General features: G+C 41.9%; 9 protein-coding genes across 13 annotated transcripts in view; 5 read left to right on the top strand and 4 right to left on the bottom strand.

Annotated features, from left to right (window-relative positions):
• The window catches only part of LOC113206069 (phosphatase and actin regulator 4), a 148,517-nt gene extending 144,477 nt beyond the window's left edge, over nucleotides 1-4,040 (bottom strand). The window contains exons 1-2 of the mRNA XM_052266935.1: nucleotides 3,808-4,040; nucleotides 1,060-1,191 (exon numbers count right to left, since the gene is read on the bottom strand). Of these exons, the coding sequence (XP_052122895.1) occupies nucleotides 1,060-1,191; nucleotides 3,808-3,892 (217 nt within the window). The 5' untranslated portion in view covers nucleotides 3,893-4,040. The remainder of the gene's footprint in view (nucleotides 1-1,059; nucleotides 1,192-3,807) is intronic.
• A 27-nt stretch (nucleotides 4,041-4,067) lies between these two features.
• LOC113206036 (probable tRNA(His) guanylyltransferase) lies at nucleotides 4,068-5,349 on the top strand. 3 transcript variants are annotated; one of them, XM_026421925.2, is made up of 3 exons: nucleotides 4,068-4,150; nucleotides 4,287-4,833; nucleotides 4,919-5,349. In XM_026421925.2, the coding sequence occupies exons 2-3, from the start codon at nucleotides 4,312-4,314 to the stop codon at nucleotides 5,288-5,290; spliced, it is 894 nt and encodes a 297-aa protein (XP_026277710.1). In that variant the 5' UTR covers nucleotides 4,068-4,150; nucleotides 4,287-4,311; the 3' UTR covers nucleotides 5,291-5,349. The 3 variants fall into 3 exon arrangements, with proteins under 3 accessions (XP_026277710.1, XP_026277711.1, XP_026277709.1); XM_026421926.2 differs by having other exon boundaries at nucleotides 4,148-4,201; XM_026421924.2 differs by lacking the exon at nucleotides 4,068-4,150 and having other exon boundaries at nucleotides 4,157-4,833.
• Nucleotides 5,350-5,382: 33 nt separating this feature from the next.
• On the bottom strand, nucleotides 5,383-7,251 carry LOC113206039 (proteasome subunit beta type-7). Its single transcript, XM_026421931.2, has 6 exons — nucleotides 7,088-7,251; nucleotides 6,459-6,638; nucleotides 6,225-6,372; nucleotides 5,974-6,141; nucleotides 5,712-5,863; nucleotides 5,383-5,627 (listed from the first exon to the last, which is right to left on the bottom strand). The coding sequence occupies exons 1-6, from the start codon at nucleotides 7,147-7,149 to the stop codon at nucleotides 5,495-5,497; spliced, it is 843 nt and encodes a 280-aa protein (XP_026277716.1). The 5' UTR covers nucleotides 7,150-7,251; the 3' UTR covers nucleotides 5,383-5,494.
• A 139-nt stretch (nucleotides 7,252-7,390) lies between these two features.
• Nucleotides 7,391-8,592, top strand: LOC113206042 (dynactin subunit 5). Its single transcript, XM_026421935.2, has 4 exons — nucleotides 7,391-7,600; nucleotides 7,692-7,879; nucleotides 7,983-8,094; nucleotides 8,299-8,592. The coding sequence occupies exons 1-4, from the start codon at nucleotides 7,553-7,555 to the stop codon at nucleotides 8,494-8,496; spliced, it is 546 nt and encodes a 181-aa protein (XP_026277720.1). The 5' UTR covers nucleotides 7,391-7,552; the 3' UTR covers nucleotides 8,497-8,592.
• Nucleotides 8,593-8,684: 92 nt separating this feature from the next.
• On the bottom strand, nucleotides 8,685-10,119 carry LOC113206040 (39S ribosomal protein L16, mitochondrial). Its single transcript, XM_026421932.2, has 6 exons — nucleotides 9,951-10,119; nucleotides 9,684-9,758; nucleotides 9,446-9,603; nucleotides 9,179-9,310; nucleotides 8,996-9,106; nucleotides 8,685-8,910 (listed from the first exon to the last, which is right to left on the bottom strand). The coding sequence occupies exons 1-6, from the start codon at nucleotides 10,027-10,029 to the stop codon at nucleotides 8,695-8,697; spliced, it is 771 nt and encodes a 256-aa protein (XP_026277717.1). The 5' UTR covers nucleotides 10,030-10,119; the 3' UTR covers nucleotides 8,685-8,694.
• Nucleotides 10,120-10,166: 47 nt separating this feature from the next.
• LOC113206035 (uncharacterized) lies at nucleotides 10,167-12,261 on the top strand. Of its 3 annotated transcripts, XM_052266941.1 has the most exons (4): nucleotides 10,167-10,281; nucleotides 10,361-10,480; nucleotides 10,762-10,824; nucleotides 10,930-12,261. In XM_052266941.1, exons 3-4 carry the CDS (start codon nucleotides 10,803-10,805, stop codon nucleotides 12,081-12,083), a joined length of 1,176 nt encoding a protein of 391 aa, XP_052122901.1. In that variant the 5' UTR covers nucleotides 10,167-10,281; nucleotides 10,361-10,480; nucleotides 10,762-10,802; the 3' UTR covers nucleotides 12,084-12,261. The 3 variants fall into 3 exon arrangements, with proteins under 3 accessions (XP_052122901.1, XP_026277707.1, XP_026277708.1); XM_026421922.2 differs by having other exon boundaries at nucleotides 10,224-10,480; XM_026421923.2 differs by lacking the exons at nucleotides 10,167-10,281; nucleotides 10,361-10,480 and adding an exon at nucleotides 10,546-10,684.
• A 229-nt stretch (nucleotides 12,262-12,490) lies between these two features.
• Nucleotides 12,491-14,820, top strand: LOC113206044 (uncharacterized). The gene is made up of 4 exons (XM_026421936.2): nucleotides 12,491-12,702; nucleotides 12,894-13,013; nucleotides 13,089-13,267; nucleotides 13,355-14,820. Exons 1-4 carry the CDS (start codon nucleotides 12,642-12,644, stop codon nucleotides 13,442-13,444), a joined length of 450 nt encoding a protein of 149 aa, XP_026277721.1. The 5' UTR covers nucleotides 12,491-12,641; the 3' UTR covers nucleotides 13,445-14,820.
• A 465-nt stretch (nucleotides 14,821-15,285) lies between these two features.
• On the bottom strand, nucleotides 15,286-17,226 carry LOC113206038 (60S ribosomal protein L23a). Its single transcript, XM_026421930.2, has 5 exons — nucleotides 17,059-17,226; nucleotides 16,121-16,539; nucleotides 15,735-15,862; nucleotides 15,488-15,664; nucleotides 15,286-15,410 (listed from the first exon to the last, which is right to left on the bottom strand). Exons 1-5 carry the CDS (start codon nucleotides 17,093-17,095, stop codon nucleotides 15,326-15,328), a joined length of 846 nt encoding a protein of 281 aa, XP_026277715.1. The 5' UTR covers nucleotides 17,096-17,226; the 3' UTR covers nucleotides 15,286-15,325.
• Nucleotides 17,227-17,694: 468 nt separating this feature from the next.
• The window catches only part of LOC113206047 (RING finger protein 10), a 16,564-nt gene continuing 15,629 nt past the window's right edge, over nucleotides 17,695-18,629 (top strand). The window contains exon 1 of the mRNA XM_026421942.2: nucleotides 17,695-18,068. Within this exon, the coding sequence (XP_026277727.1) occupies nucleotides 17,978-18,068 (91 nt within the window). The 5' untranslated portion in view covers nucleotides 17,695-17,977. The remainder of the gene's footprint in view (nucleotides 18,069-18,629) is intronic.

The following is an 18,629-nucleotide window of genomic DNA, read 5'->3' as shown; positions in this document are numbered from 1 at the left end:
GGGCCGCTCAACACAAACACGAGCACCGCACAATGAGCGGCCTCAATAGGCGAGGAGCAGCGGTCTGCATGGCCTCCGCGGCCTGCAATAAAGGGCTCCACGCGGAGCACTTGGACATCGCACACGCGCGCGCGCGCGCGCGCGCGCACACACACACACACACAACAAACACACCTCTTCCGACAGGGTCACAGGTGACCGAACACGCGCGAGACGAAACGAGGCCGCTGGCGGCCCGTCGGCTCGGAGTCCCGCTCAGACGGGCGGCAGGCGGGTCTCCATGGCCTCGGCCAGGCCTCGGCCAGCAGGTGCCCGACGCGCGCGATCGCTGGCTCGCGGCGCGGCGGCTGAGTGCGTGGCGGGCGGGGCTCCGTGCGTCCGGCCAGCGCGGCGACCCAGCGCACTCTGAGCGCCGCCTCCCCCCGGCCAACCCCCGGCCGCCGCCGCCCCCCGACCACCACCACCAACCCCCCACGGCTCGCAGCCCCCCGATGAGGACCCCCCGCCCCCGGCCCGGCCGGAGCGCGCGCGGGCGGCCAGCCCTGGCCGGGGAGAGGGGTAAGAGGCAAAGACTGCCAGTCTCGGCCTTCCCCGGCAACACTCGCAGGCGACCCTATCAGTGGCGACAACACTCCGCGCGAGCTGTAAGCGTGGTCCTCGGGCGAGACCAGCGGGTTTGCACATACCGCCATCAACCTCCATTCGCCCATAAACCATAAAGGCTCCCTGAGATGGCCATTCGATAGTTGCTAGCAGCCTTTCATTTCTTTGGGTGCACTAAATCAACTTGGCACAGTCAAAGCATTTCCCGATGATGCGGAGCAGTGTGCCCGCCGCGAGACCATGGCACCGACCGCGGCTCGCGGCGTCCACCATTCTCACTCATTACACCCGGGCGCGAACATTCCGCCGAAGAAGTGCAGCCAACAGTAGGACGCGGGCGGCGGACTGGAGCCTCCACTCCTTCACCGCCCACTCGCAGCCCTCGCTTTGGGGGGATGAAACTGTGACTGTAAGAGGGAACCGGGGGTATAGTGACAGGGGGAAGGGCCGACTCACCTGATCCCGCATCGCTGTTGTGGCCGTCATGGTCGGCGTCCTCGCCGGCGGGGACCTCGGCCTGTTCGGGGAGCGACGGCAGCCAGGGCGGCGAGAGCTCGTGCCGCTCGTGCGTGCGGGGCGGGGGATCATCTGGAAGGAGTCGCCAGGGGTTAACAAACAGCCCGCCGCTTTTATTCAGTCGGTACAGGAGAGAGAGGTGAAACAAGTACAACATAACATGTGTCCGAATACAGGCGGCACCCTGACAGGGACGCAATAGCGCAAAGGTCACAAAAAGCCTTATCACAGGAGAGAAAACATGACTCGAGGGCTACATCATGTCTATAACATATTGAATTCGGACAGGGACGGGTAGGCCCAGACGGGAGGAGGTGGGGTGCCCCGGTGGGCCAGCAGGCGCCGGCGCGAGTGCTGCTGGGAGCGCTTCCTCTTGTACTCCTGCCGCCAGTCGACGGGCTCCTGCTCCCGCTCCTGCGCCTCCAGGTCCTTGTACAGCGAGGGGTATCGCCGGTGCACTAGCGCGCGCCACAGCGCGGGGTCGCGCAGCAGCGGCAGCAGGCGGGCGCTCGCGGCCGCCAGGTGGTACAGGTCCGCCACGGCCAGCTGCGCGGCCAGCTTGAGGTGCAGCTCCGGGGGAAGCCCCAGCAGGCTGGGGTTGCACACGCAGCGCGCGTTGAGGACCGCGGCGCGCGCCGGCACCGTCACGGCGTCCTTGAAGCGGCGCGCGAGTGGGGCCAGGTCCCGGGGCACGCCGTCGGCGCTCACGTGGTCGCCGGGGGCGAGGCCGACGCTGAACGTGGCCCCCGCGGGCTCGGGCGCCACCATGTTCGCGATGAGCACGTCCGAGCACGGGTCGGCGATGAGGCGCGCGGCCAGGTCGCCGTCGGCGCCCAGGGCGAAGTCCACGACGTAGCGCGGGCGGCCGGCGCGGCGCCAACCGTGGGGCATCCTCGAGAGGGCTCGCAGGTTGGGCGCGCTCACATCGCCGCGCGGCGTCGGCCTGAGGGCGTCGGCCGACAGCAGCGGGGTGAAGCCCGTCTCCACGGCCAGGACGAACAGCAGAGCGAACAGGGCGTCCAGACCGGCCCGCCCGCCGTCCTCGGCGCCCTCCTCGGCGCCCTCCTCCAGGACCCGCGCCAGGAGCCGCGTCACGTGCGCCGGCTGCGGCACCTCCCCCAGCAGCAGCGAGGGCTCGGCCTCGGGTACGGCCTCGGGCTCAGCCGCTGAAATCGAGAGGAGAGGAGCCATGTTCAGGGCGGCGCACGGCCTTCACCACACATTAGCAACGGCTGATTGGAAGCTACACGGATTGGAATGGGAATTGGACACATACCCACCCAACGACAACAAGACACACACACACACACATGCTATCTTTCCAATGGGAAATTGGCAAGTTTGTAGGAGAGGGCACTTGGGCACTTTACACAAGCATAAGAAAATTGAAGTACACTCAAAATTTAATAAAAATCATAATCAAAATGTATTCAGCAAACAATTTGTCAAAAGAGTCATGCAATTAGATAAAATTGCAGGAAGTACAATTTTATACGTGGCCAGTAACAATAAAATCAAAGCACAAGTCAACATACTTGTTTTTAAATGCAACAATTTGAAGACACTAATGGTCGATTAAACCTTGGTGAAGCCAGTGAAGCTGAAGCCACACTGTCATTGGTTTGGGTTAATCTGCTTGGCTAAAACCAGCTTGAAGCTGGCTTCAGTTCTCATATGCCCAAACCAGTTTACTTGAAACAGGCGATAAAGGGGCTTCAGCTTCACTGGCTTCAGCAAGATTAAATTGAACATACGAGATTCTTACCCAGTTAACAACAACATTTTCTCACAACTGTGAATAAAACAAGACTGCTTAAAAGAAGGCAAAATATAAGAACCAAATTATTACACTAACAGGCAAAAACAAAGCAAGACTAATCAATAGCCTAATCTTGCATTCATGCACTTAACACGTTGTTTTTGGATCTTACTTCAAAATTAAGAACAGTATATTAATTTAACAGTATGACAACAATCAAATACATAACACTAATTATCATGCACACACAGATACATACATTAATTTAAGAAAAAAATGCATGCTGCAAGCTAAGCCGGATGCATAATGTACATAAGAAATTACTCAACTGTTGCACATTTAAATAATGTTAAAGAAAAAGGATACCTCAGGGGTACTACATAACTAACTACTTGCACAATACAGGTCAGAGAGTAGCTAGATACATTTTTAAAATATTCCTTCCTAAAAATCTGAAACATATCCTTAACAGACTACACTTTCCTTCATGAGTTTTTCTACTGGTGTAAATTTTACAGAACATTAAGAAAAGAGGAAACAGAAAACTAATACACATCATTGACCATAACCTATCTCACAAACAGTAAGATAACAAAGCAAGCGTACATGCAGTTTCAGGGGTAAATTTCAGCTGTTATTTGAAATAGCTTACGGTAGCGTAGTTATTATAGTTATAAAACACGATTAGCTATACTGACTTTCTTTTGTTGTCATGTTTTAAACGCAGAACCGGAATGCTATGTTGGTTAAAAGCATCTGTTACGATTGCATGACTCATTGAGGTGATCTTGCGGGACTGTTATTTTAATTATTGGAAACCATGTTTTGACACCAATATCAGATTATTTTTTTCTAAAATGCGCTGGTAATCAGCAAATAATAGCTACTTGGAAAGTAGAGTTAGGACTAGGAACTGGTATGCAACCTACCTCTTTGAGTCTCCATTCCTGCTGATTTCCCTATGTCAATTTCTTGATCAGAACAGTTGTTGCCACCCTCAGACGTCTCGGCCATGATTTTAAACCGTCACTCTCATACAGCAAAACATTGAAGGGCTCTGAGAAACATACTATGCCACGATATTGCCAATTTTTGCGAAAGAAAACGAACGTCCAGTAAACAAAAATATACAAAACACCACCTGATGATACAATGTGCCTTCTAGGAAACCCGAAGTAACGTTCTCTAGAAAAGCAGAAGACGAGAAGACGTATCGAGGTGGCCGAGCATGCTTTGTTTACGTGCGCGTGCGTGCGTGCGTGTGTAGTGTAGGTTAGCATTGTGTTTTGTGTATGAACTCTATAGTTTGGCAGACATTCCTTTGTAAAAGTTCATTCATGGGAGTAATCAGATCCAAAGTTTCCTACTTGTTCCATCAAATTGGTCTCAATCGAATTTTCTTTCACAGCTGCAAATTGTCTACTTCTTCAATCATGGCAAAAAGCAAATATGAATATGTTAAAACATTTGAGCAAGATGATAGGATTTTACCCAACACTTGGATCGTGGTGAGATTGGACGGAAAGAATTTCACTCGCTTTTGTGAGAAACATCATCTTGAGAAGCCAAATGATATGCGGGCGCTACAACTAATGAACAAATGTGCAACAGTTGTAATGCAAGAATTCCGAGAGATAAACTTAGCTTACGGTCAAAGTGATGAGTTTAGTTTTGTATTCCGCAAGGACGCAACGATTTATAACCGTCGTGCTGCCAAGATTCTGACGAATGTCAACTCGCTCTTTGCCTCGTCGTACGTCTTCTTTTGGAATATGTTCTTTAGTGATAGAAAGTTAATGTATCCACCAACTTTTGATGGAAGAGTTGTACTGTACCCTAGTGATACTAATTTGAGAGACTATCTCAATTGGCGACAAGCAGATGTACATGTCAACAATTTGTACAATACTACCTTTTGGATGCTTGTACTCAAACAGAACTTAACAAATAGCCAGGTAAAAGTTCATTCAATATTTCTATAATTGTGTACTCTGAACTCTCATTGAACTTAAGGGTATTAAGAATTTTCTTTTGTTTTAGGCAGAGGAACGACTTCGTGGTACATTGTCATCGCACAAAAATGAAATCCTATTTTCAGAATTCAAAATAAATTATAACAATGAACCAATAATGTTCCGGAAAGGGACAATTTTGATGAGAAAATCAGTTCACATTCCGCCGCCAGATGGGAAACGGAAGCAAGTTGTACTCCCATTTCACTGTGACATGTTTTCTGACACATTTTGGCAAGAACATCATGAGATTTTGGGATGTACTGGCGTACAGGTTTACACTGGAGATACCTCTGATAAAATAAATGAACTAAGTAATTTAACTATCCAAGAAACCTCTGTAAGTGCCCCTGATGAAGACTCGGGTAATGGTGATCAATTTCCGATTAAAGAAAGCTAGTATTCTTGTCTGAATATAACAGACAGCTTAATAAATGCTGTTAGCACAGGTAAAATAAATTGGTTTTATATATTTTTTTTTAAATATATACCTTTACTTTAAGAAATTATGTTTATTCAATCTCCACACCAATGTTTAACTCATGGCATTGATATCTTTTAGTTCCTAATCCACACATCCATTACACTTGATCCATCAGTTAATTTAGCTTGTATCCATAGATTCCTCAGCATCTGGAGCGGGCACTTTACGCACAATCTCTTCTTCCACTTGAATTGGAATCACACGCTGGTTCAACACAACTGTAGTACCTTTCTTGTACTTGTAAGAGTTGATTCTGAAAGACGATCAGATTACACGTTAGATAGGATAATGAGAAATAACCAGAAGTACCACAAAAACATAAGCAGTGATCACTAACCTTTGTCCCTTCTCATTGGCAACTTGGTAGGGTCTCAAAAAATCAACAGCTCCCTTGCGAATTACACAGAGATCAATATTATTACCAGATGCCAAGTCATTAAAAACACCAGCAGCCACTGCATCACGAACAAGTTGCTTAGCCTCCTCTTCCTAATGAAAGAAAAATAAAGTAATGTTTCAAATTAATTGGGATAAAAGATGACAGTACAATACATAGATATCAATCGAGAGGCAATCAAATAAAGGCACTTTATACTTACAGACATGTTAGGCTTCCAGCGAGACTCAAATACAGCCATAGCTCCAAGTGAGCCAGACCCCATAGTACAATATGGTAGATTGTCACTTGATCCATGTGGGTAAATATTATAGAGGTGAGGACCAGCATTATCAACTCCTCCCAAAATCAGCGCAGCTCCAATATGACCCTATAGTTGTTAATCACAGTTAGAGTGGAAAACTAAACTATCTAAAAGAATAACCTAGTGGGTTACTATGACATCTTGCAAACCTGGTAGCGGAACAACATCTGACGAAGCATCATATTTGCAGTGACTACAGGAACAACTCTGCCAGTATTCAAACGATGAAGCTCAAGCTGGGAACTGATTGATGCAGTGGTAAATTCAGTGTCTGCAGCAGTACCAGCACCACAACAGCTGAAAAGATTTACTTAATTAGTACAAATCAAGCCCTGAGACAAAATTAACAATTTCATGAAAAGCGTCAAGTAAAGATAACTTACTACATATTTGGAGCCATGTAATGAATTTTCTGACAGTTCTTGGATGCAACAATTGTGTCTTCAGTAGCACGGGTATCAGCTCCCAAAACAACTCCATCCCTAAAGACGGCTCCAACAATAGTGGTACCTGTCTTGGTGGCTTTGGGGGCAGGAAAGCCCTTTTTGGCTAAAAAGGCATTTCTGAAAATGAATGAGAGGAAAAAAAGCATACAAGTCAAAATAAGAAATTACATAGGACTCAATAACTCATTGTCTGTCAATCTTGAAAACAAACTTGGAAGTTTGTATATTACATATTTCGAAAGGTAGGCAGTTTAAAAGAACAAATCTGAAGAGAGAACCTAACCTATAAAGAGCTATAAAAAAGGGCAACGATTTTTGAAACAAATAAAAACGCACTTCCAGGAGAGCTGCATGAGCAGGTCACGTGAAATACATTACAATTTTATGGTATAAAAAGAAGCGAATTCAATACTCCCAGAAATAAATAGGCAAAGAGGAAAAGATGACATGACAGTGCAGGTTTTGTTTACCAAGTCACTTTATCGGTATAAATTTGATATAACAACGAGGCAGCACCACGGCTGTAAAGTGAGATATTAGGTCTATATTTTCAATGAATCAATTACCTTTGATGATTCTCAAAAGAGAAACCTGGAGCAGTAAATTCAGGACACAAAACAGATGCCATGGCGAAAATTAGAACTCAGCAACCGCAAGCAACCGGCCGCCGCTTGCGAGCTTGCGAATACAACTGTAACCTGCAACTGACACGACAGACGGAAGACCTCGGGCAGTCGTTGGTTGAACCGACAGAGGGGAGTTACCTGTTCTGTAAGCTGCAAATAATTATCTGTGTATATGGTCCGTCTGACGAAAGAACAGCACACCGACTGGCTGAAAAGCGTGGTGAAGATAGAGGCAACTGTGTTGTTCTTTCGTCAGTACGACTATAATACCTAGCTGTCAAGTCTGTGTCATGCTATTTTTTAATAGTTTTGAATGAAAAAAAACAAACTTTGCGGCATATTTTTATACTGATTCATTCCTTGGGCACTGGAGTATCACTATAGCTGATCTTCAATTAATTCATCATGGAACTAAATGACATTCTCTACAATAAAGCAGAATATGTGGAAACGGTGACAAACCTATTATCATAGGCTATACAACTCCTTATGGTAGTTTCCACTTTTCACCTTACTTTACTTGTAATTTTTTTACTTTTTACAGGCATCAGGTAACAAAGTTAGCAGGCAAACAGTTCTTTGTGGCTCACAGAACATTGTACTACATGGTAAAGTGATAGTGCAGTCAGATGCAATCATACGAGGAGATCTTGCTCACGTTCGAACTGGAAGATATTGCATTGTCAGTAAAAGAGCAGTACTCCGTCCCTCGTTCAAGAAGTTCAGCAAAGGGTACAGTCTTACCTCAATAAATTACATCGTTTATTTTATTCTGACGTTGAAAATCTTTTATTCTTATTGAATTTAAAACCCGTTTGTGTTTATCTGTCGACAGTGTTGCTTTTTTTCCTCTGGCAATGGGAGACCATGTCTTTGTTGGAGAAAACTCGGTAGTTAGTGCGGCAATGGTGGGCAATTATGTTTACATAGGAAATAATGTAGTTATTGTAAGTATTTTGATCATTAATGATGAAACTTCTTTGTTATGTTCCTCTTGAGTTCTTTAATTATCATACAATTGATATTCCAATTGATGTGAAATATGCTCATAACAGTATGAACTGCCTCTTCACTTTGATTTTAAATTCTTAATGGGACTCAATGTCATGTCAATGTTTTGCAAAATTAATTTTTTCATTTTTCATCCTCAGGGCCGGCGCTGTATTTTGAAAGATTGCTGCTACATTGAAGATAACACAGTGCTTCCTCCAGAGACTGTTGTTCCATCATTTTCTCGTTATGCTGGATCCCCTGGTGTTTGTGTAGGAGAGCTACCTGAGTGCACTCAAGAGTTAATGGTTGATTTAACAAAAAATTATTACCAACACTTTTTACCAGCTTCTCAATAGCTGCCTATTGTTTTGCTTCTTTGCATTCTTACTGTGCTCAGTTAATTTGTCTTACATTATAATTTATTTGTTATTCATTAAACTACCCCAAAAATATTTTGCATCAATCTTTTTGAAAAGGACTATTCAACAAACCAGACAATTGTACTTGAAAAGCAAATATAGGGCAAAAACATTGTATACAACTGTAAAGTTCTGTTACTCATATTTTCCAAAGTAAAGTTTGTCCATATTTTTCAACCAGTTATGAGAGCCACACATCCGATTCATTACAAGATATTTAAACGTGTAGGGGTTGCAATTACGTTGCTCTTTAAGTTCTTCAAGTTTTTTCATTGCCAGCAGTGTCTTCTGATCAACTGCAATAGCATCAAATGGCATTATATCTGCTAGTTTTGATAACCATGGTTGGACCTGAATAAAAATAATAATAAAAAAACAAGGATAAGAAGGGAAAAAACTAAGAAAATAATTATTTGCTCAAATGGTTTTAACAAACCTCATCAAAAGAGCATTTGCCTCCAACTTCAACAATGATTCGCCCCGCCTTCACAGGAGTCACATAATGATCTATAGCACCCTTTCCACCACCATGTCTTTTGCCAACACCCTGTAATAAGTTGGATCATGTCAGACTGAAAATTTGTAAACTGCAACTTTACTTGGAAGGTGACATACTTACCCTCTTTGTAATAGGTTGCCAAGGGTCATCCACTCTCCAGACTGCAAACATTCTGTTGGTATCCATTTTCTTGCCGATTTTCATGCGCAGCATTTCGAGATGAGAATGCTTTAATCTACCTCCTGTCAAGGCCTGTAAGTATTTTGGCATTGAGAAAGTAATTACACAGTATTCCGTACCTAACTTAGGAAATAATGTAGTTAGTATCAGATAAAAAAGCTGCCATGCGGATGTTGAAACATCTCGCAAACTGAGGTTTTAGCTCACCATTATACCAAATTGTTCGTGCAAAAGTGCATTATGAACTTCTTCAGGGCCCCTCATAAACTTCAGATTTTTTTTCATTTTAATGTGTCTTTGACCAGGTCCTAACATTGGCACTTTCAGGAGCATAGGGAGTTTCGGCCTTTCAGGAATTACAATATCTAGTATGGAAAATAAGTGAAAGTAGAACAATAAATGTGTATGAGGTGACAACAAATGCAATCAATGATAGGGTAAATACCTGAGTAATCATCAGGAGCCGTAAGATAATTCGTCTTCCTCAATCTAACAGAAGAAGTTGACATCGAATTCCAGCCTGAATAAAATGTAGCAACACATATCAAAGTAAAAATTGCCATACAAGGATAAGGTTAGTACACAAGATGTTGAGAACTGAAACTTTAAGATAAACTGATCTTTAGCTAGCAGACAATTTTCAGATGTGCAAAATAATTTTTTTTTAAATAAATCATATTATTTATAGGAATTTTTATGAACAATACCATACCATGCTTCAGTAGAGAGGTTTGAAAGTGTACAGTTTGAAAAACACTTCTGACAGCAGGTAGCATGTTTCTTAAATTCATGTTACAATCCAAGATTAAAATTGGAAAGATAGAGGTTAGAGTAATGGAGCATCTAAATCAAAATATAAGACACTGTTGGCCACGAGGGAGACAACAGAACTGTTTCTCATACCAACCCGTACAACCATTTGATAGATAGCGAAGGGCAGAACTGCCGGAACCATTCTTAGCTCATTCTGTAATCAATTAAGTCTCACCTCTAAAATGACGTGCGTTGCAACGATTTTTACAAGTCCAGATAAATACGGACAGGTGTGTTTCATTAACAAAGGATGATGGGTTGGCAGTTTTGACTCATCGTCTGCTTCTGTCTGTCCTCTGCTGTCGAAAGAAAACGCGGTGCAGCATCAAATCGGCAGCTGTCGCTGTGGTTGCTCATATTTAGAATTGAGCAGTACTTTACATCACCTTTTTCAAGAACCCCGGAAAAGATATTTATTGGATTAAATGGGTGAGTCTGACATTATGGCATGTCATAGCGGTACTGTGCATAGTAAAGGAAGATATTATTTGACAAACCATAGTCTGCTCGGCATGTGGTGGGTTAGATTTAGCAAACAACTTTAACTTTAGCTCACTTTCATATTTGTAGTTTTATGGATCTAAAACAACATTAGTGCTGTAGAAACCTAAGTACTCGGCAAGGCGCGCTATGGTATACCTATCACTCATAATCATTGACTAGTGAAAAGTGGCACTACATTAAGACTGTTTTGTTTTTATTCTTTTCAGAAATTTGAATCAGACGGTCGTTTTCTTCCTATTTTATCAAAATGGAAACCACTAATGGAAATGGCAAGTCCAATATTTTAATTATGTACTTATTGTTAAAGAAAAAATATATCCATCATGTTTACAGTTTTGCTACATAATTTACCCCTACATATTTTGTTTATATAGACATCCTAAGAAGATCTCGTCGCCTTCGAAATGTTGTCCCAGAGCTTCATGGCTTGGTGGGACCAGAACGAACCCCTCCAAAGAAAAAAGTTGACAACAATAATGTGAAAAAGGACCTCTATTCTTCATCTGATGATGATGAAGATAGCACTGATAAAGACACGTCTGAAACTGAGAATTCTGACGATGGACTCAAAGACTTTAATGGCATCAATGATTTTTTTCCCTCTGATGGAAGAGAAAAGCAGACTAGGCAGTTCACCAATCCTTCAAAAATTGGTCTGTCCAGGTTGAGAGTTAAGGCAACTCCATTAGAGCCATTTACGCAAAATAGGAAGCAGAGTAGCAGTTCTATTGTTTCTCGGAGGAAAGTGGCTTTTGAAAACTTGTCAGGTGTAAAGGAGCCACAGTGTACAAGGTCCTCCAATATTCCACTAAATGGTGTGAGGCTTCCTACCTCACAAGTTCAATCTACAGCAAGTGGTGGAGTAATTAATTTGTTTTCTAGAGTTTGTCCCTTTATCTTTGTTAGTCTTATTATTATTTTTTATTTTTGTTGTTGTTCTTATATGACTGAAACTAAGACCGGATGTAACAGTTCAGAACTGAAGCAAAAATTTCCTAGGCAAACTCCAAAACTATGGAATTACGTAGAGTCAAGCAGGTCTAATTTTAAACCTTTTGTGCTGCTTCTTCTCCACGACAGTCATGAAGATGTAGCTAGTTGCCTAGCAAAGCAGATTGCTCAAGATGTAGCTTGCCATAGGACCCAAAATTTTAGTGAGCCAAAGATTCTTAATGGACGCAATGGACGCAATGGTTTAAACCGTAACATTCTCATGTCAATCAGACAAGAGCTAGAATATAGTAAGTCATTGGTTGTTTTGAATGTGGAAGATATGGATCCTGGTGTTGCTGGCTTCTTCCATTATATCCTTGATGTAGAGGATCCTTGGGTGCATGGTGGGGTGTATGTCCTAACACTGAATATCCCCAATATTAATTCAAATTCAATTAATGCTTATGCTTCTGTTCGGAAATTTCTTATGGAGAAGTGGGCAAAGCATATTGAAGAAGACAATATAGATCCACTCATTACTAGGTTTGGTAATCAAGAATATGTGGTGAAAGAGGATAGTAACCCTTGTCATTAGAGTTACACTTCTGTATCATAGTTCATAATTTTCTCCACGTACTTCTAGCATTATATGTGCTGTTACGCTGTTTATTTTTTCCCCTTGTTTCTGTTGTTTTTTGTCTCTTGCGTTTTGCTTGAGAAACTGTTAAATGTTATAATTTGTAAATAAAAAAATATTTTGTTTTACAATTTAAGTAGTATTATTTATTTAATTTTTACCTAGTTCTGAGCATTGTTTCTCTTGGCATTGTTAGGCCCTGTTGAAATTTTAAACAAAAGTATCTTATGCTTTATATGTTCTTGAGATATGTTATATGTTCCCAGGATATGGTTTCGTCATCATGAAGTCTTCAAATCTGCCGCTGCTAGCCTCCAGTAGTGTTTTGTTTCTTGTTTAGGGCGTGTGAAGTGTTTTTGTTTTTGATGTTTTTGTTTTTGTTGCTGTGTTTTGTTGTTTTGGGTTGGGCGTGTACGACGAGTACCAATTTATACTTATATTTTTCCTACTTGTCTGTACAACTTTTCTATGAAATACTAGGTTCAGCCACAGCAAAAAACTATAATTTTATAGGAAATGGATTCACTACGTGTGTGTTTATTTTGGTGTATTATTGGTCTTTGCCTGATAAATATTTGTAAGTACTTGTTTCTAACCCTTAAAATAACTCTTCTATCAACCACATTCATGTTTCTGTTTCTGTCTTTCCTGTTTCAAAAAGCTCTTATTTCTACTGTCCTTTCGTATTTTATGTATAAAACTCCATTGGTTTCCCATTATTTCACTATTCATTTCACAGCTTAATATCTTGTGTATCTCACTTTTCAGGTTTAGGTTTGGAATGTTATGTATGTGACAAACAGAAAGGAAATGATGAAAAGTGTATGAAGACGATTAAAGTTTGTGAGCCAGGTGACGACATGTGTCTAACAGATTTTCGCTGGGGAAGTAAGTACTACTATTTATGAATCATTTATTTCTATTGTTGCCAACTAGAAAGATAACAATTTTTTGACCATTTAGGTACACCGTACTGGGAGCTTGGAGCACCTAAACAGTATTATGTGTCCAAGAGGTGTGCTACCAAGAACGAATGTGAACGAGAGAGAAAAGACAGAATGCCTTATTGTAATTATGTTTGGTATCTAGATTGGAAATGTTCTGATTGCTGTTCTGGTGACCGCTGCAATTATTTTGTCATAGTAAGTTATCAAGTTTTCTATCACAAATCAAAAGTAATTCGACCTGTGGTGAAGAGTTAACAAATAACATACATTTTTCCATTACAGTTGAGTGGCAGTTTGGCTAAGGCAAGTGCAATGGTACTGTCAATAAGTCTGCTCTCAGTTTTTGCTGTCGGAAGATGGATTGTTGGTTAATTATCCATTCCTAATTATGAACCTACATTTTTGGAATGAAGCGATGAAATTCAAAGAAGCACTTAATTTTAATTTTACTGAAGACTGTTCATCGGAAGTTCTGATAAACATGATAAACACATATTCAAGTTTCATTCCACATCTATAATTATTAAGTGTCTTTGAAAATTGTGGTACTGAATACTTTTTATCAGTTTTTAATGAAAAAATCAATTTTACTGTTGATCTAGTGAAGTAATTTTTAACTTTGATATTTTTATATACATCTGCGTAATAGGCTGGTTATGCAGTATTTATCCGTCCAATTTTGTACTACCTAGGGATATCAGCCCAGGGCCCAGGGCTTTTTTCTTGTATCTAGCTTATATTCAGGCTTATATAGTAATTGTATTTAATTTGTAAGAATGTTACCCTAATAGTATTGAATTTATGTCCTTTAGTGTCCTGCACTTCAAAGCACAAAATGACCCCCCCCCCCCCCAAAAAAAAAAACAAAAAAAAAAACAACAACAACAAAACTAATGGTTTGTGTTTTGTAAAATACTGAAATAGTATTTCTCAATCTTTATGATTTGCTTTGAGTTGAGTATTTTATTTTACCGAGCAACATTTTCATGTAGATTTTAATTATGAATGAGGAATTGTTTTATCGGTATCTGTTAAGGACAGCTACTATAATAGAAGAATCCTCATCTCTTGCAGGTATTTTAAATTGGTACTTCTATTAAGTACTGATGCCAAATTTTTGGGGTGAAATTTAGGCAGAGAATAGAATCTGTTGCAAAAGTGGACATAGATTATGTGGTGCTTCTGCTTTCATGAGACACTCGTCAGCACCCATCAAGGGGTTCCAAAATTTCCTCATAATTTGTTAAAATGCATTAGCACTACTGAAGAAGGATGTCGCTAATAGCACACCTAGGCTTCATCAGTAAAAAAAAAAAGAAAAGAAAAAGAAATTGAAGTGATAAGTGGGTTGTCTTAATGGAGTGGCATAACTGTGTTCAAATTATGTTTTAATTGATATGTATATGATATTTTGGATATAATTTTAATAGATCTCCTTGGAATACTTATTCTAAAGAAAAAGAGCAGGAGGATTGGCCAGGAACTTGACAATTTGTTCAGGCCTCGCCACCTGCTCTTGTCCAATCACAGTTGATAACAAATCTCATTTTATTTTTCTGGCCTTCTTAGAGTTAAGTCTTCTATTTGTCCGTCCATATTGTGCAGTTAGACTTCTATGCTTACTGTGATTGTGAAGTGCCTTACTATTACAGTCATTCCTGTATATTGTTTCAGGATCTCAATGTAGTTTTGATGAATTGTAGGATGTTAGTTCATAACATTACTAATTAAATTGTTCTTTAAAATCATGTCTGTCTTCTTATTCTAATTCAGGGTTCCCACAAGAATGTAAAAGTGAAATTCCCTGACATTTACAAGACAAGTCTGAATTTCCTTGATAAGTTTAGCAGTCAGAATGCAATAAGCAAGACGAACACCTCAATTCCCTGACTTGTGGCAACCCTGCGATTCCTGATAATATATTGAACAGGTAGCCTATCATGCAGTTCATAACCTGCTGTCAATGAAGTACAACATCCAACCGACATTACTTTTGAGCTATCAATTTGCTTAATGATGATTCCATCTACTCACCATGCAAAAAACTACATTTATCTTGAGAAATTCCAAAATTATGTAGAATTCTCACACGTAATAAATCAAAATAAAGAACCAACATGAACTTTTGAAAACTCAGATTGCTAGGACATTGGGAAAGGCACATGAATTCTTAATTGGTTGAGTCAAGGGATTTCAAATAGAAAGATCATAAATGGGTTTTTGAAGTTTAATTAACAAGATAGGAATACACATTTAGATGATACCAATCTTGTTGGCTGAATCAAGGGCATCAAAGTCTCTGGTGAGTCTGACGTACGCCTTCTTCTTACCGTCGGGCCTAGAACAGAATAAACATCAATTAAATCTTACACAATAGCCTGTTAACAATCACATGTACTGTAATGTGATACATACCTGATGAGTGTGTTAACCTTGGCAACATCAATATCATACAGCTTCTTGACGGCAGCCCTGATGTGGTGCTTGTTAGCCCGGGTATGAACGATGAACACTAATGTGTTGTTATCTTCAATTTTCTTCATGGCAGCCTCAGTAGTCAGGGGGAACTTGATTATATTGAAGGCGTCCATTCTGTAATAACAAAACTTAGTCCTCTAGGTCTAACAAATGTGCAAGAAGAATAAATGGCAGACCAACTCACCGGTTTCTCCGTGGCACTGATTTACGGGCATATTTGGGATTCCTTGGTGGCCTAAATGTCTTGGGGAGATGGAAGTGCACGGAAGGCCTCACTTTCCGAACTCTGGTGCCATGGGGGCCCTTAATGATCTGCAAGGAACAAGCAAATAAATGTAACAGGTGTATCGGGAGAACAAGAGTTCTGGCTGATTGAAATCACTCATCAGAAATAGTTTAAGTGGTTTCACAAACAGTCAAAGAGATTCCCACTAATTCTCATCACAGTATAAGTTCAATATCATTTAATCTTTGCATCAGTAATTGTTGGGTATTTTCACACAGTATCAAAGAGATTCCCACAATTAATATCATCATAGCAAAGATCTACACTTCGAAGTTCACACGTACCTTCTTCTGAACTTTAAGAGCTCTCTGGACTGCACCAGGCTTTACGCTCTTGACGCCCTTCTGAGCCTTGGGTGCAACACCTTTAACAGGCCTGGCAACAGTCTTCTTGACTCCAGTCTTCGCCCCCTTGGCAGCGGCTCCCTTTGCTACAGGTTTCTTGACTGCTCCCTTGCCCGCTGCCTTGGCGGCAGGCTTGGCAGCTCCCTTGCCAGCTGCCTTGGCAGCAGGCTTCGCAGCTCCCTTGCCAGCTGCCTTGGCAGCAGGCTTGGCAGCGGGCTTCGCTGCAGGCTTGGCCTTCGCATCTTTAGCAGCAGGCTTGGCAGCTGCTGGTTTGGCCTGCTTGGGGGCAGAAGCACCAGATGTACCTGCAGCAGCTGCAGGCTTCTTCTCAGCCTTTTTGGCTTCGGGCTTGGCAGCGCCTGCACAAACAAGAACACATGGATGAGCCCCTCAAGAACTGAGAAAATAGCTGTGATCAATTTAATATCGATCTGTTTGAACACACGAATTGCACTAGTAATGTTATAAGACACCAATTAGAACGAAAAGCCAATTTAGAGAATGACACGAGCACTTCAATGTAACCCTAACGAACGGCACGCAAGTGATGCCGAGTGGCACAACACAAACAATATAGGTTAGGATACATTCACCTAGTACCTAACACAATGCGATCGGTTTCATAATGACACGCACATCAACGAGAAAATTTTGAAATAACGAGGAGGGATTGAAGCCGCAGGTGTTGCGACGAGTTCAGATACACCATAAATAACCGAAAGACACGCTCGGCCATGTGGCCATCACAGTTGACTCGGCATTTACAGGGTCTAATGACCCAATTCAAGACAAAAAGTGTAGACCGAATAAATGGTACAACATCAATTAAAATAAACAGCGGTCTAACACCCAATAACTGCAAAAATTAAAGTATTTACCAGCTTTATCGCCCGGCTTCGATTGTTTCGGTGGCATTTTGGAACAGAAAGGAGACAGGAAATCGCTGCAAAGGAAACGTGGTGAGAAAGGAAGGTTTGTTCACGAATACCACATCCCTCAGACTGCTGTGCGTCGCAGAGTGCCCCCGACTGGTCAGTTATAGTTTCGATTTTAGACACCGGAAGCGCTCTAAGAATATCCGGCTGTTTGGCGGAAAGTTTAAATGGGACCAGTCTTGCCATCTCATGCATAGTGGCCAGATTTAATCGGACGGTCCTTCACACAAAACCGGCAAGACTTGTGATTTTCAATGAGTGCTCTACATGTTGATCTGAATAAAATCCACATCCCCGTGCACAATCAAGGGCAGAATGTATGATCCGAAAAACGGGAATTCATTCTTGCTACCCTGTTTCATAGATATTCCGTAGAATCAAACGGCGTATTTTACAAGGAAGGGCACATAACTATTCTCTTCGTCATAACGAAAATACAAAATACAAAGCGTGACCCCGAACCAAAACTTTGTTGAAGGTGAAATATCGTTTGGAAAGAACCGTCGAAACGTCACCTGAATCTTGCCTGAATCGGGCGGGGAGTGCCGGAAGCTACCGGAAGGACGAAATGTTGTTTCGTTGTTTCTGTCTGTCGACCCGTCGCCATTTTAGCGACGAGACAGAAGAGTTCGTCTTCAACAAGAAAATCGTCGTTTGACGACGGGAAGGGGCTTTCTGCTCCTTGAAGCACATTTATTTGGCCTATCCACCAACCCATATATTTCAAGTGATAAGTAATACCGTTTAGAGGTATTTTTTATTCCCACACCAAGATTGAAACATGGCTTGCTGAAAATGTCGGCCGTGAAGCTGAGTACCGTTTCTCCATGCGGAGAAGTGTTCTCCACCGTGATTGCTGTAGATGTTAGAAGAATACATAATGGAAAAAAAGCCAGTCCGTTCGGTTCAGGCCCTTGGCAAGGGGCCGGGAACTGACACCAAAAAAAGCCAAGGTAAACAATGGGTTGTCACCAACCCGACTCCTCTGCCACTTCGCTAGCAGCCCATATTTTTTCCTTTGAGATCCTAGTTCTGTATTTTATAACTACAAATGCTCGCGCTCTCCATAGTATTTGACAACTTGAAGAGAGTCCACCTCAAGCCTTCCTCGTTCAATGTCCTATTGTGTAATACCATTTCCAAAAGGTGACTGTGACCCTTTTAGTCCAATCATCACGACGTCACAACCTGGTCGTAGAGCTGTATCTTTGACCTGTCAAGACCCATTGTGGTAGCTTTTCCTCACGGAACATGGCATTTCTAACGTTGTACGTCAGCTCTGACCACTGACTTCAGCTGTCATCCATCTATATTTTCCCCATGCTACTCACAACCTAATGCCAAGTTCCCCTCTTCTCCCCACCCCTCTGAGGTTGAGTTTACTTAACCCTTCCTCACTGTGACTATTGCGTTGAGTCTGTAATCGCCCGCATTCCTTTTTTTACCCCCAAATTTTAAACTAAAAAATATTGAAATCTTAGTTCCACCCAAGATTTTGGTATGATGCAACACCA

This window comes from Frankliniella occidentalis, unplaced genomic scaffold (assembly GCF_000697945.3).
Source record: "Frankliniella occidentalis isolate FOCC.00 unplaced genomic scaffold, Focc_3.1 Scaffold44, whole genome shotgun sequence".
Taxonomy (NCBI): domain Eukaryota; kingdom Metazoa; phylum Arthropoda; class Insecta; order Thysanoptera; family Thripidae; genus Frankliniella; species Frankliniella occidentalis.
This window is presented reverse-complemented; position numbering and strand designations above follow the sequence as displayed.

What these genes read in the sequence shown, in the direction of transcription:
- LOC113206035 (XM_052266941.1), top strand. Translation starts at nt 10,803, where the DNA reads ATGGAAACCACTAATGGAAATG. An exon ending in GGAAACCACTAATGGAAATG is followed by an intron (nt 10,825 to 10,929) that starts GCAAGTCCAATA and finishes TTGTTTATATAG; the next exon opens with ACATCCTAAGAAGATCTCGT.
- LOC113206044 (XM_026421936.2), top strand. Translation starts at nt 12,642, where the DNA reads ATGGATTCACTACGTGTGTGTTTATTTTGGTGTATTATTGGTCTTTGC. An exon ending in TCTTTGCCTGATAAATATTT is followed by an intron (nt 12,703 to 12,893) that starts GTAAGTACTTGT and finishes CTCACTTTTCAG; the next exon opens with GTTTAGGTTTGGAATGTTAT. An exon ending in GCTGCAATTATTTTGTCATA is followed by an intron (nt 13,268 to 13,354) that starts GTAAGTTATCAA and finishes TTTCCATTACAG; the next exon opens with TTGAGTGGCAGTTTGGCTAA.
- LOC113206038 (XM_026421930.2), bottom strand. Translation starts at nt 17,095, where the DNA reads ATGCCACCGAAACAATCGAAGCCGGGCGATAAAGCTG. An exon ending in GAAGCCGGGCGATAAAGCTG is followed by an intron (nt 16,540 to 17,058) that starts GTAAATACTTTA and finishes TTGTTTGTGCAG; the next exon opens with GCGCTGCCAAGCCCGAAGCC. An exon ending in TCAGTGCCACGGAGAAACCG is followed by an intron (nt 15,665 to 15,734) that starts GTGAGTTGGTCT and finishes TTGTTATTACAG; the next exon opens with AATGGACGCCTTCAATATAA.
- LOC113206042 (XM_026421935.2), top strand. Translation starts at nt 7,553, where the DNA reads ATGGAACTAAATGACATTCTCTACAATAAAGCAGAATATGTGGAAACG. An exon ending in AAGCAGAATATGTGGAAACG is followed by an intron (nt 7,601 to 7,691) that starts GTGACAAACCTA and finishes TACTTTTTACAG; the next exon opens with GCATCAGGTAACAAAGTTAG. An exon ending in TTCAAGAAGTTCAGCAAAGG is followed by an intron (nt 7,880 to 7,982) that starts GTACAGTCTTAC and finishes ATCTGTCGACAG; the next exon opens with TGTTGCTTTTTTTCCTCTGG.
- LOC113206039 (XM_026421931.2), bottom strand. Translation starts at nt 7,149, where the DNA reads ATGGCATCTGTTTTGTGTCCTGAATTTACTGCTCCAGGTTTCTCTTTT. An exon ending in GCTGGAAGCCTAACATGTCT is followed by an intron (nt 5,864 to 5,973) that starts GTAAGTATAAAG and finishes TTCTTTCATTAG; the next exon opens with GAAGAGGAGGCTAAGCAACT. An exon ending in GCCAATGAGAAGGGACAAAG is followed by an intron (nt 5,628 to 5,711) that starts GTTAGTGATCAC and finishes ATCGTCTTTCAG; the next exon opens with AATCAACTCTTACAAGTACA.
- LOC113206036 (XM_026421924.2), top strand. Translation starts at nt 4,171, where the DNA reads ATGAACTCTATAGTTTGGCAGACATTCCTTTGTAAAAGTTCATTCATG. An exon ending in AGAACTTAACAAATAGCCAG is followed by an intron (nt 4,834 to 4,918) that starts GTAAAAGTTCAT and finishes CTTTTGTTTTAG; the next exon opens with GCAGAGGAACGACTTCGTGG.
- LOC113206040 (XM_026421932.2), bottom strand. Translation starts at nt 10,029, where the DNA reads ATGAATTTAAGAAACATGCTACCTGCTGTCAGAAGTGTTTTTCAAACT. An exon ending in AACCTCTCTACTGAAGCATG is followed by an intron (nt 9,759 to 9,950) that starts GTATGGTATTGT and finishes CATTTTATTCAG; the next exon opens with GCTGGAATTCGATGTCAACT. An exon ending in ACGAACAATTTGGTATAATG is followed by an intron (nt 9,311 to 9,445) that starts GTGAGCTAAAAC and finishes AAATACTTACAG; the next exon opens with GCCTTGACAGGAGGTAGATT.